Source organism: Orycteropus afer, unplaced genomic scaffold, assembly GCF_000298275.1.
Source record: "Orycteropus afer afer isolate SDZICR_OR568_19922 unplaced genomic scaffold, OryAfe1.0 scaffold00585, whole genome shotgun sequence".
Lineage (NCBI taxonomy): Eukaryota > Metazoa > Chordata > Mammalia > Tubulidentata > Orycteropodidae > Orycteropus > Orycteropus afer.
Genome location: NW_006922172.1, coordinates 1,353,174 through 1,368,062, shown reverse-complemented (window position 1 = coordinate 1,368,062; position 14,889 = coordinate 1,353,174). Strand labels below are relative to the sequence as shown.

Genomic DNA, 14,889 nt, shown 5'->3' with positions numbered 1-14,889 from the left:
CAGCAATCTCTTTGCTGGTGTAGAGGAATCCAACTGATTTTTGGATTATTACTGTGTTTTTACATTAGAATCAGAAATACCAAAATAAGATTCCTCCATGATAAACTTTTTTATCTTCTCTGTGACATAATAAACTGTAGGTTTCCCCAGAAAAAAAAAAAAAATGGTGTTAGATTCTGTTCTTATTTGGAACATACCAGAAGTGATTTTCTTAGAATATGCATGGTTTTCGTCTAGTAATATTATGTCTATGTTTAATGATCCTTTATTTGAAATATGTAATATGAGATTGAAGTAAAAAAAAAAAAAACTATTTTGTAATTACTCAGTGCTGGTTATATGCCATCCAGGCACTCTATTTGATTTACCTTTGCTGTCTTGTTTAATCCTTGCAGCAACCCTATAGGGTATAAATTGTGCCTTTTACAGGTGAAGAACTGAGGCACCAAGGTGAAGTAAGTTGCCCAATTTGAAAGCAATCTTCTGAGCCCCACTCTACCCTTAACCACTCTATGGCTTCTCCACTGCTTTAAGATTTACCAGAATGTTCACTTATATCTTTCCATCCTTCAGATTTTACTGTGAGATAATGGGGCAGGTATTTTTGTCCCCATTCTGTAGTTTAGGAAGTGAAAGTTAATTGATTTCTATAAAACCGCTATCCTGGTGTCCTGTTCTACTATGATACTATTGTAATGGCCCTTGCTGTAACCAAATAAATGCTTTTGACAACGTAAATGTGTTTCTATGCATATTGTACATGACAGTTTCCTTTCATTCAAAATGTTTGGAGAGGCTCTCCAGAGTCATGAAAAATTCTGATTAGCTGGGATTTGGCAACCATAGATTTAAAAATTCAGCAAGAACAGTATCAAATATACTTCACAATATAGGTAACTTAAATGTCTTTAAATCTTTGGTGATTCATGAGGCTTGATTTTGAATTACCACTGATTTTAATTACGCATGGTTTGGTAAATGTGGATTGTTCAAGGGGTCAAGTTTTGACATTAATAGGAAAAACTGTCTTTTAACTTTCATGAAAACAGAATACAGAATGCCTCTATTATAATTTTTATTTTTCCCTCAAGTATAATCTGTTACTAAAGCCTTTGGTTTCTATGAAGTGTTACCCTTTCCTTCTCACTCTTGCTATTGCTGTCTGTGATTACAGCAGCCTCCTACTCGCTTTCCCATTTACCCTCCCTGGAAGCCGTTCTTCTTACTTCTCTCCTTGTCCTTCATTACCTTTGACTGCTTCTCCACACTGGAAATAAAGTGCTCTTTCCCAAGTTTTCCACTGTTTACAAGATTAAATGTATACTCCTTGACAAGGCAGATGAGGTCCACTGTGACCTTATCACCATGAATTTATGGATCTTATCTCCAACCCCATTTTCCTCTGTCCACCTCCAATATACATCTCTGCTTCAGTCTGACTGGACTTCTATATACCACTTGCTCCCACTCAACTGATGTGCCATGTGTAGCTATTTCCTGTTCCACAAATAACCCATGCTTTCTTACCAATAATGCAAAAAAAACAAAAAACCCTCTACTTCTTCACCACTGAACTCATATGCATTCTCTCCTAGTCAAGCATTCCCTGATCTATGTTTGAAGCCTTTGTTGCTTGGCCCTGGGATCTTCAGTTGTCCCCGTCTTCATAGACCTCACCTTTTTATCACATTTTATTGTAATCATCTTCCTGAATGACTTTCCTCAGAATTGTGTTGGCCACCTTCCCATATGCAGTGCTGGACACAGGGGAGGTAGCAATAGATGTTGGATGAGCCAAGCTTCTCTAGAGCCTAGAATGGCACTTCACTTAAATTTCTTTGCCTAACTTTCATACTGTGAACTGGCTCCATATAATCTGGCTCCATAATTTCATCTCCAACCTCCTTTTCCTCTGTCCACCTCCAGTACACACCTCTGCTTCAAGTTGTCCTGCTACTCTTCCAATCACGGGCCTTAATTCCTGCTGTGTTCACAGTTTGCAATCACCTTGCTTCCAAGTCCGGAACATCCTCTAGGCCTAGCTCAAATGTCAGTTTTTCTGGATTGTTTTAGCCTTATTAATATATGCAGGACTTCATTAGATGTTTAATTAAGGCTGTGTCAAAACCTGGAGATGCAAAGATCATAGTCTCATCTCAAAAGTCTCACAGTCTATGTGAGGAAATAGACAAATTATTTTTTTAACTTTTTATTGTGATTTGGGTAAAATTTTAAAAAGCAGATTTGTTTTACATTCAGTAATTCATACACCTTTTATTTTGTGACACTGGTTACATATCCTATGGTGTAACAGCTCTCCTCCCACTTCCTCCCTGTAGTTACCCTTTCCCTGTGCCCTTCTTACCATGCATTCCTGCTTCCCTACCTTTCTCCTTGTGCAAATGCTGACCTTCTTATCACCCATGGTAGATTGTTCTAAGGAGTGAACCTCCATATTTTTTTCCACTCTATCCAGGATCTCCAATTTTGATGCCTTTCTGAGTAGTTGGAATTGGTAGCCAGACACCCTATGGTTCTTCCAGTCTCAGGGTCATATAGGCTTAGGTTCTCATGGTCCATTAGTTCTTTGTACTGTTTCCATGTGTCTTTGATTTTCTTCGCTATTTTTTGCTCTGGATCAGAAGAAACCAATAGTTCAATCTTAGATAGCTGCCCACCATGACATCAATTGCAATCCCTACATGTGTCTACACTCCCCCTATTTCCACCTTGGGGTCCCCATTTCCATTCAATAGACAATACTTTTAAAACACACCAATAAGTGTTATAATACAGATATATGTGCCATGTTCTGGGGGAGCAGAATGATGAAAAGGACTAACTTAGTCTTAGAGAAAACTTGATTTGACTTTCTAGTTCTCTGTCATTTATTGATCTTTTGTGGAAAAAATTCTGAGACTTTTAGAGGTTCTGAATCTTTACCGCCAAGCTCAAAAAAAAAAAAAAAAAAAAACCTCTAAGGAAAAGCCTTTACAACAAATATTTGATCCAATATAAATTGTTTCATTTTCTCTCTCTCAAAGGGAGCATGAATGAAATCCATTGGAAGCTTGGAAAGTAAAGGTTTGTTCAGGCTGAAGAATAGTGGACCTCAAGCCCAGGTGGAATATACAACAGGAACAGAGTAGGCGTGAGGAGATGGAATAAGGAAGGTGAACATAGTCTTACTCCTCTCATATAAATCTTCAAAAATGGCTGTATTATTTAATCTGAAGAAAATTCTCTAGAATATTAACAACAAAAATAACAGCAGCAACAATAACAACAACAAAAGTTGCTGTTGATTCTGACTCATGGCTACCCCATGTATGTCAGAATAGAACTCTGCTCCATAGGGTATTCAGTGGCTGTTCTTTCAGAAGTAGATTTCCAAGTCTTTCTTCTCAGACACTTCTGGGTGGATTTGAAACCCCAACCTTTTGGTTAGTATCCAGGTGGTTAACCATTTGTGCCCCCATGGACTCTTCTAGAATATTAGATACCTCCATATAGCAATAAACAAATAAGAACTAGATGTGATTATAAGAGCATTAGCTGTTTTGAATTACCTATATGTTCTGGTTACCTAGTGCCCTTCTGACAAGAATATACCACAAATGGGATGACTTTAATGAACAGGAGTTTATTCTCTTACAGTTTGGAGTCTTTAAGTCCAAGTTCAAAGCACCAGGCTCTAGGGGCTGGGTGAAAGCCTCTCGACTTTGGGCTTCAGCTCTGCCTCCTGTTCCCAGCCCACTGAAGCTAGATGCTTTTCTTCACTCAGCTGCTGGCTGGTGAGGCTGGCAAACCCAAGGTCGACAAGCAACAAGGCACAGTCCCAATGTTACCAAACCACATGGCAGGCCATTAATCGAAGTCCATTGAAAGTCCCATGATTGGCAGAGCATGGCACGCTGCTGAACGACAACTCAGCTACTTGCAGGGTTCAAGTGTGCCACAAGCTAGTGACCATTCCCAAAGCTACTGCTTATATGCAGGAAGCAGACCACATCCCTAAAGCAGCTACTCAGCTGCTTGTGGTAGATAGATCCCACAATGGAGTTGATGCCATTCTCATCGTGGGGAATAACTACCACCAGCTCTCCAGCCACTCAACCAGGCCCAGCCAAGTTGACATACAACTTGAGCTACCACACTATACTACCCTCAGTTACTGCAGTTAATTAGGAACTGATTTTTAGAGTTGTCCGATAATGAGTACTGCCCAAGAAACACAGCTGTTGATCCAAATGACTGTCACACGGAAATAGTGAGAAGGAATGGGCCTGTCTCCATAATTGATTAAAATAAATGCTCTTCAGTTTTAAACTGCAGGAAATTGACAAGAGGATAGCACTGCTAAAAAGAGAGGAAGTATGGTTTAGTGGTCAGAATGGAGGAAATTAGGAAGACTTTTTCTGTTTCATGTTCACATTAACTTTTTGTTCACCTTTGTTTCATTTCTATAAGTTGAGAAAAAACACAAGTAATGGGTCAGGCCTGCTGATAAGTCCAAGGGTAAACACTTCTAAGGTTCTAAATTGAAATTGTGACTTTCCTAAGGCAAAGCATTTTTTTCACTTTGATCTGATAATTAACTATGGGTCTTTTAAAATGACTCTCCTCTTTTTCTGGTTTCTACAGTCAAACAAATATCCCATTCAAGATACTGGACTCCCTAAAGGTATGTACAGTTAATATAACTATTTAAACATTGTGATTACTTTAATATCTTGAACAACACATTAGTCAAAGTAATTTTTTTTTTATTATTTAAAGTTATAAAACAGAAATGTATCTATAAGTAAGCTCATGACTTGTTATGTGATTATCTAAGAAATAAATTCTTATTAAAATCTATAAATTGGTTTCCAAAAATTATTAATTCATTTCCATGTTGTTAAAATTAACTTATTTTATTGTGGTGAAAGAAATATATTTTAAAAATGCCATTTCATCATTGTTTACATGTACAATTCAGAGACTTAGTTACTTTTCATCATGTTATGCAACCATAACCTCTATCTATTTGCAAATATGCTGATACATGTATAAAATTAAGACACCAGGACTCTGGGTTGCAAATGATGTCAAAAAGTTAAATTAGGTTTTTAAAAGAGGGGAGGAATTTAGTTGCCCAAGGAACTTTGAGCACGGCTACATTTAAAAAAAAAAAAACTCGGACTCCTTGCTGTTGAGCTGATTTCAACTCATAGAGACCCAATTAAAAAAAATCAAAACCAAACCCACTGCCAGTAGATTCTGACTCACAGCGACCTCCATTGGGTTTTCACGGCTGTATATCTTTACAGAAGTAGATTGCCTCATCGTTCTTCCATGGAGCAGCTGGTGGGTTTGAACCACTGATGTTCTGGTTAGCAGCTAGATATCTTACCCATTACGCCACCAGAGAAATCCTATAGTACAGTAGAACTGCCCTACAGGCTTTCCAAAGGTATCATCTTTACAGCAGAGTGGGCAGTGGATTCTAACTACTGACCTTTTGGTTAGTAGCTAGGCACTTAACCACTGTATCACTAGGTCTCTTTTTAAAAGAGGAGAGGGATTTATTTGCCTAGGGAGCTGTGAGTGCTATGAGATGCAAGCATTTAATACTGTTGGGCTGGATCTCTCCCTCTCATGTCTCTGTCTCCCTCTATATTGACTCTGTTCTCAGGAAGGCTTTCCCCACGTGGTAGAAAAGATGGCTGCCAGTGCCTCTAGCTTCTACTTAAGATGGTGGAGGAAGAGGAAATCTTTTCCTTTGTGTCCATAGCATAATTTCAGAGAAAACTGTGATTCATAAAGTTTGGGTCATGTGCCCATTCTTGAGTCAATCATTGTCATCAGGAGGATGGAGGACTGTAGCCAGGTTTGAACCAACCCATGACATTGGGTGGGGTAGGAGTGGAGTCACTTCTATACAAACTACTGGAAAGAGGATCTGTTTCTAGACAAAAGGGTAAAGGATGCTTGTAAGACCCTCCCCAACAAAAGCAAGTTTTTATAACCCATGTCGTTGTTATGTGCCTTCGAGTCAGAGCTGACTCATAACGACCCCTCCTTAGGTTTCCAAGGCAGTATCACTATGGAAGTAGACTGCCAACCTTCCTTCCGAGGAGTAGCTAGTGGATTTGAGTCACCAGCCTTCTGGTTAGCAATCAAGTGCCTTAGGCACTATGCTAACAGAGCTCCATAGACTAATATTTTAGGCATGATACAGAGCATCAAGATAGCTAGGCCTTAACCAGTTGCTGTTGGGTCAACTTCAACTCATAGTAACCTCATGTGTGTCAAAGTAGAACTGTTGTCCATAGGGTTTTCATTGGCTGATTTTTTGGATGTAGATTGCTGGGCCTTTCTTCCAAGGCACCTTAGTTTGGACTTGAACCACCAATCTTTCAGTTAGCAGCAGACCATATTAACCATTTGCACCCTCCAGGGACTCCTAGGGAGCTCTGGTAGCATAGTGCCTAAGGCGCTTGACTGCTAACCAGAAGCCTGGCAATTCAAACCCACCAGCCACTCCTCAGAAGGAAGGTTGGGCAATCTACTTCTGTAGTGATACTACCTCGGAAACTCAAGGAGGGGTCACTATGAGTCGGGTCTGACTCGATGGCACATAACAACAACAACAACAACAACAAGGACTCCTAGCTAGGCCTTAAGTCTAGTCAGTTGATTATAATCTCCATTGCAAAGCAGTCTACAATGCTGTGCTCTAGTATACAAGCTAGGCTATGGGCTTTCAGAGTGGAGCATTTTTCTGGTATTTTGCTGAAAACCCCAAGCTGAGGGGTAGGATGGGAGAGGGGTGGGGAGCAGTCAGATTTGGTCAGCTTCAGAGATGGCAGGGGCAATGAGGACTCCTTCCTTCTCCCCACAAAGCACCTAGGTTTCCTCATTGCCATGAAGGATTGGATTTTCCTGCACAGTCTAAGTTGGGTTTCTCTATAGTTCTTATGGTAGTAGGTAATCATCAGGTCTGCAAAGAGTTCCCCACCAGAGCCAACCTGTGGTTATGTCTGTGGTTCTGCAAAACTTCCCCTCTCTTCCCTTCTGTGTTTCTAGATTCTCCTCCATGCCCCCTGAAATGACACCATTAGAGTTTCATTCCTTTTGTCTCCTATGCATGTCCTCAGAGTAGCAGTTGTATAGGCAAAAAAGTTGTGAAGGCTAGGCTTGAGTCCAAATTCTGGCTGTTCTAAGGAAGGCTTTTGGAAAGCTTTAAGCCTCTCTGGACCTCAGCTTCACCTCACTTCTCCCTTTCCCCTCTCTGTGCATGACCTCAGGTCTCCTGAATCCCCACATCTGTGATTCTTTATTTGAGCAAGAAAGTAGAAGGAACAGGTCAGAGGCAGCCTCAGGCAGTGGTTTGTAGATTTCAGCATACAATGAAGAATCTTCACCTGGGGAACTTTTTCAAAATACAGATTCTGGGCCCCACTGCCCAGAAATCATATATAATAGGTCTGGGGATGACCTGGGAATCTGCATTTTCACATGTATCTGCCTGATTGAGAGATTACCTAAGAAGATTTAGGGATTTTGTGTGCCCACTAGGGAAGCAAATAGAATCGAACCAAAGTGCAGCCAAACTGCCCAGCTCTGAGTGGCCTCAACAAGTGACATAACCTCTCAGTGCCTCAGTTTCCTCATCTGTAGAGTAGGGAGAATGGTGTTGGCATCCCGTTCCCATGGTTGTTGTGGTAATGCAGTGAAAGGAGTCTGGAATGGTGCCTGGCACACCATGGGCACTATACAGGACTTGAGGCAATTCTGGCAGAGAATTGGGAAAAATCATGGCTAAGCACTGTCAAAAGCTTTCATAGCAAGGAATCAAAAGTGAACCTATCTTGGAAAAAGCAGAAGACTAAGCTGGCAGTGACTCTAGGAATGTGTTTGTGTCATGATGCCATTTGGCTCAAGAGTTTTTATTGCCATTGAATGTGATTTCCTGTTTTGAAAGAAAAAGATTGTTGCTTAGTAACCTGATGCTACAGTCACTGTACAATCTGGTTTCTCTTAGAACCAGAGTGTTACAAAACCTTCATGAGTTTGCAAATAACCAATCTAAAACCAAACTCATTGCCGTGGAGTCAGACCGGACTCAGCGACCCCTCCTTCATTTCCGAGGCAGTATCACTACGGAAGTAGATTGCCACATCTTCCTTCTGAGGAGTGGCTAGTGGGTTTGAACCGCCAGCCTTCTGGTTAGCAGTCAAATGCCTGAAAATCATACCCTACACTTTTCCTTTGTCCTTATTCATGGTGAAAAATATTATTAAATTCTTGATCTCTTATCTCCAAATAAATATGCACTTTATATATAACTAAATCTTGTCTATAAAATTTATACAACATTTGCATTCAATGATATAATATTTTATTGTCTGCTAGTATTTTTTAACACAATCAATGAGACCAATATCATCATTATGTTCTTATAGTAATCTTCTCATTAAAATTATTTTTAGAGAAGGAAAACCCATATGGATTAATAAAGAGACTGATTTATAAACTTAAACATAAATACTGCCTAATTCAATTTAAACACAAACCAGGACTCCAATACTTAAGTGAATTGCAGGGAGGGGAATGATCTATTTAATGACAGTACCTAGTTGGAGCAAATGGTTAACACTACTACTAGCTGAAAAGTTCACAGCTTGAACCCACTCAGAGATACTGCTGAAAAGAGGTCTGCCAATCTACTTCTGAAAGGTAGAGAAAGCCTTGAAAGCTCTACAGAGCAGTTCTACTCTGTAACATATGGGGTCATCATGAGTCGAAATCTACTTGATGGCCACTAACAACAAGTTTATTTAATAAGGAGTTATTTGTAATTAGCATTAACAGTTTCCATATGGTTAAAATTCTGAAGTCTTCACGTTGATTTTCTTAAGGCGATTAAACATTTTGCAAAATCTTAATTATACTACTTGTTGTTGTTGTTGTTATGTGCCGTGGAGTCGGCCCCAACTCATAGCGACCCCTCCTTGGGTTTCCGAGGCAGTATCACCACGGAAGTAGGATTGCCTAACCTTCCTTCCGAGGAGTGGCTGGTCCTAGCATATGACTAATTTATTCATAGACACTATAAAGCTATTCAGCAAGCCGCTGCAATCTATAGCAGTTCTAAATAATATGGTTTTACCATAAATCAACTGTGGAAATCTAGTGAAATGTCAGTGATCAGCATCTGTTGTTAAGTGTGGATGATACTCTGTTTTCTCATAGGGAAAAAGCTAGTAGACAGATGCAAAATTTCTGCCTCAGTCATCCAACACCTGATTTTAGATATTTCAAGGAGTATGTTCTATCAGTTCCCTTTTTGGATAGGTGTTCTGTGAGAATCTGCAGGCACTTAACACAGGACTGGCGTAAGAGTGAATTTTATTTTTTATCACATAAATTCTGATAACTCCTAGAAACTTCTGTCTTGAGTGTTCTAAAGGGAATGTGGCTGATAGCATTTTAAGAGAAACTGTCTTTGGAAAAATAATACTGATTTGTGGGCCCTTCACTGTGCGAAAAATTTGCACATAGATAAGTACTCATATCGTAAATCAGTGAAGATTTTATCATCTCCATTTTCTCTGGTATTCCTGCTCTTCTTTTAATGTGCTTAAAATAATTATAGTGCATTAATGTTAAACTAAACAGAAGTAAAGTGGACTGATTCTATTGGTAATAATTTTGAGAAATTTAAACTCAAGTATAACTTCTGTTTTGGGGGCCTTCTAGAGCAATTTGTTAATAACAAAGTATAACAGTAGCTGTTCAATCTGAAAAAGTTAGGAAAAAGGAAACAAGAACTTTGGAAACCACTAAAATAGTTCAAAAGTAAAAATTTCTGCCCTAAAACTAGCAAACCAATATGTTATATTTTACATACTTTTCTACCTCTTATGTCAACATTTTATTAATAGGTGTCTTTTAATAGGAAACTAAACATCCTTCCCACCTGCATTATTTTCTGTGTGTCATGATCCTATTCTTTCCATAAACACCCTCCCTCCCTCTCAGCCTTGACAGAGAACCTCTTAGGAATCTCCTGTTATGAAAAAAGAAAAAAAGAAAGAATGAAATAAGCCCTCCCAAAATTATGACAAGAATCCAAAGGTGACCATTCTCCAAAAATACTTCTTTTATGTATAGGTGGGCAGAGGGGAGGAAGAAGGATATGAACACGTGAGTGTTCACACAAGAAAAGTTGCTACTTAAATTCAAGTTTCTTTATAATACTATAATTTTATGTTATATAATAATAATAAAACTTTTCTAAAAATGTTGTGTTAACAGTTAAGACTTTAGCCATAGTGAGAATCTATATGAATGAAATCATATATCCATTGCTTTTTGATGTGAAGAATCAAACTTTAGTGTGCATCAGAATTTGGCAGGTAATACTTGAGAAATTATTATAGTAATTTTGATAACAATGCAAATCTCAGGACCCCCTCATTCCTATTAAGGAGGTCTGGAGTGGAGCAGAGGAATCTGTGTTGTTAACAAGCACCATAGGTGATTCAGATATGAAAACTGGTACTCTCTGTGAGAAACACAAGCCTCTTTTAGATTTCTACTGCTCTAGTTTTGTTGTTAGCTGCCATTCAGTTAGCCCCTAACATGACCTCATGCACAGTGGAATGAAACACTACCCATTCCTGCACCATCTCTGTGATGGGTTGTGGATTGGACAGTTGTTATCCATGGGACTTTGTTTAGCTGATTGTTTGAAGTAGATGACCAGCTCCTTTTTGCTAGTCTGAGTCTGGAAGCACTGCTGAAACCTACTTCAACATCATAGCGATGCATAGGACTCCACTGACAGATGAGTGATGGTTGTGCATGAGGTGCAATAATTGAACCTGGATCTTCTGCATGGAAGGCAAGAATTCTACCACAAAACCACTACTGCTCCCATTACTCTAGCTTTAAAAGATACAATGTTAGAATCTTAGTGAAAGATCTTGCTTTTCAATGTCCCTTGGTCTCTTAAACTAGTTTTAGTTTAAATTTCTCGGATAATACTATTAAGGAAAAAAAAATTAATGTTATGAATGTGAAAAAAAAACAAATGAATTAGTCTCTCATTCCTAACCTTTGAACATTGAGTTAATTCTCTATTTAAAGCTTTGTACCACTAAAATTTTACATGACACTAAATATTTCTTTTATAATGTACTATGTTTCTATCGGGAGCTCTGGTAGCATAGTGGCTAAGACACTTGCCTGCTAACCAGACGGCTGGCAGTTCAAACCCACCAGCCACTCCTCGGAAGGAAGGTTGGGCAATCCTACTTCCGTAGTGATACTGCCTCGGATACCCAAGGAGGGGTCGCTATGAGTCAGGGCTGACTCGACGGCACATAACAACAACAACAACGTTTCTATCAGAGGAGCTCTGGTAGCATAGTGCTTAAAGCACTTGACTGCTAACCAGAAGGCTGGCGGTTCAAACCCACCAGCCACTCCTCTGAAGGAAGGTTGGGCAATCTACTTCCCTAGTGATACTGCCTTGGAAACCCAAGGAGGGGTTGCTATGAGTCAGATTTGACCTGAAGACACATAACAACAACAACAACATGTTTCTATCAAGGAGCTCTGGTGGTGTAGTGCCTAAGGCATTTGACTGCTACCCAGAAGGCTGCCAGTTCAAACCCACCAGCCACTCCTCAGATGGAAGACTAGGCAATCTACTTCCATAGAGATACTGCCTTGGAAACCCAAGGAGGGGTCACTATGATTACAGTGTGATGTTAAAGATTAAAATTGTATGAAACAAAATTGGTTTTAACCATCTTATGGGGAAAGAAGAATCTTTGCAATAAATTGGATTTCTACATGCAGAAAAATGAAATAGGATCCATTCCTCACACCATACACAAAAACAAATTTACGATGGATTAAGGACCCTGGGGACAGTGAATTGCTTGATATTGCCCTTCTAGCCATGATCTTTGTGACTCCCACCAGATGATTAAGTTCATGAAAGTTTGCTAATTGTATTTTAGTAGACACTAAAGTTAATTCAGAACCTATGTTGTAGAGACACAAAAGCCAATAGCACTTTTATATGTTTTTTTGTGGTTACATAAATTATTTTAGTAAATTTTGGATTTCCAATTATGTTAAATTGGGCACCTCTGACTTAACTCTTTTTTAACCCCTCTTTTTTTCTCCTACTCATATTTTTCATTCCTTTTTTTGTTTTTGTTTTTCTTTTAGTCACTAGATACAGTTTAGTAGGAGGAAAGGATCCTGTCTGACATACTGGTATCTTAATATTTTTCCTCCAGAGAGCTTCAAATCATTATTGTCACAGGTGGGGGCCTCCCCTGTGACAATGGTTGCTTTCTTATCATTTAGGTACCCTGGCTTAAACCAGGTTTGAATTAACGCCTTCACTGTGCCACAGTGTTCCGTAGTTTTTTTCCCTGTACTGTTAAGGATCAGGATTTTTGTTGTAGCAGATACAGAGGTAGCAGGGTGATGTAATGAAAGAATGCTGAGCCCATCCATACTCCTAAGGTTGGGGCATTGAAACCAACCTCTGCTACAGCCTGCCTTCTCCACCAGGCAGTCGGAGGTTTCTCCTCTTCCTCCTCTCCCTCCTGCCTCCATTCAAATTCCCTCAGAATATTTTGAATTTCTAGCTATTTAAAGTTTGTTTTCAGTTTCTGTCTTCATCTAATCACCCATGACTTGGACTTTCAAGATGGTTGTGGGGAAAAATTGAAGAACTTGGGGTCCTCCTACTAGCTGGCCACTTTCTCCTCCAGGGAGTCCTGGTCAGTCTCCCCAGTTCTGCATCCAATAAGAGCACTTTACCTCAGTGAGAGTCATCAAGTCCTGAGATCACAGCAGTAGTGAGCAAAGGCAGGTGTAGAGGTTTTGCATGGGGAGAACAGTTTAGCTGATCTCTGAGATGCTCCTTCCCCTTTGTTTTTTCATCAACACCTGGGCACATGGGTGTGCATCTCATATCCTTAGGATATCAGGAGAGCAGGCGTGACAGCAGCACAGAAAGTAGCAGTGCAGGAGATGGGCAAGGCCCCACCCGGGCTTGAACAACAGCAATGGGGTGTCATGCTTAACTCCCTGGGGTAGTGCTCTCCTTGCTCTTTACAAAACTTACAAAGGGCCATACTCTAGCCCATCCTGAAGGTGAACAGTCACAAACAATATCCTCATGGCTGCCCCAAGCAGCAGAGGCAGTCACCAGGATAGACAGTGCTTAGGGAGCTATAGACTAATCCTTTGCAAGTGGTTAAGTGCCAACTGATTAGGATGCTATGTTGTCACCACTGTTAGAGGTGGGAGCCTCAGAAACATAAATTGGCCTGACAGCAAGTATAGTCAATTAACAGGTTTCATCTTGAAAATGAGTATTTTTAGGATGGAAGAGATGGCAAGTAGGTAACAAAGACAACACAGTGCCACATGGACTAAAGTACATACTTAGCAGCAATTGACAGTTTCTCCTGGATGGCCTTCACTGTATCATGGAACCAACTAGTTACCCAAGTGCTATTAATTAAATCTGGCCAGGAGTCCTTGGTCCTGGCTGGGCATTCTGTTCATGACACCAATTGTTTTGATTAACTTCTATTCACTCTGTTGGTGAGGGAGGGACTCACATCTTAGGGTTATGAAGATAGCTGAACATAACACCCAACTCTGGACAGATGAGACTAACAGTAGTTAGTCACATTCATTTGCAGATGGAGGACCATACAGGGCCACATGGGGCTTCACTTGAGAGCAGAATGAACAGTCTGGGACTGTGGGAGGCAGGCTTTTTTGGGTAAAAATTTACAGAGCAAATTCACTTTCCATACAGCAGTTCACATGCACCTTGTCTCATGACATTGACCACAATTTACCACAATGCAAACAGCTCCCCTCCCACTTCCTCCCGATAGTTACCTCTTCCCTGTGTCCATCCCTCCATGCATTCCTGCCCCCTGAGCTGTCTCCCTGTGCATTAACAGCCCTTCTTTCTCCCATGATTGTTCTCTCGAAGGAGTGTATCTACCTGAGGTGAATGTTCAACTCATATGCCTGTCTTTTGTTTGGCTGGAAGCTACAGGTGTGGGTTCAATTCCAGACCTGACGGGCAGCTAGGGGCCATAGTCTCAGTGGTTCCACCAGGCTCCATCGGGCCAGTAAACCTGTTCCCCGCCATACTGCTTTCCACAATGGTTGTACCATTTTACCTGGTCCCCCTTTCTTTATTTTTTTCCAAATGATTTTGAGTTTTATTCCACATTGTTCTCCCTCTCTATCCAGGATCTCCTACATAGATCCCCTTCCAAGTGGTTGAGCTGAGCACCATCTAGTTCTGGTCTCATAGTCGTATAGGCTGCAAATCGGATGGTGTACCAGTCGCTAGTGCTAATTGTTTCCGTGAATTTTTGGTTTTCTTCATTCTTCTTTGCTCTGGACACAGAGAGAATCATCGTTGCATCTAGATGACAGCTTGCAAGCTTTTAAGATCCCAGTTTCTACTCACCAAAGTAGGAGGTGGAACAATGTTTTATGTAGTATGTTATGCCAATTGAGCTTAATGTCCCCTGCGACTATGGTCCTGAGCCTACAATTTCAACTACTTGGTCCCTCTGGGTAGCTGGATGTGACCAAGCAGTGACTACAACCTTGGGAGGCAGGCTTTGTAGTATCAAGAGGGTGGGGTGTCCTCTGGTTCCAGTAGGAGGATGTGGGCTGGCAGGAAACTTAAACCATTGCTTGAGGATAAGCAGGCACTGTGCTGGTCCCTTGATAAGGAAGGTTGTTTGGCTAGAGGAGAGGGAAACTTGTGGTTAAGCCATTCAAGACTGTCCTGATTTTACCAGATATTAAGACATTACAGGAGCTCAGGTA

At 40.4% G+C, this 14,889-nt stretch overlaps 1 protein-coding gene across 1 annotated transcript in view; it reads left to right on the top strand.

Annotated features, from left to right (window-relative positions):
- The window catches only part of EDARADD (EDAR associated death domain), a 121,813-nt gene that overhangs the window by 5,006 nt on the left and 101,918 nt on the right, over positions 1 to 14,889 (top strand). The window contains exon 4 of the mRNA XM_007956237.2: positions 4,645 to 4,684. Within this exon, the coding sequence (XP_007954428.1) occupies positions 4,645 to 4,684 (40 nt within the window). The remainder of the gene's footprint in view (positions 1 to 4,644; positions 4,685 to 14,889) is intronic.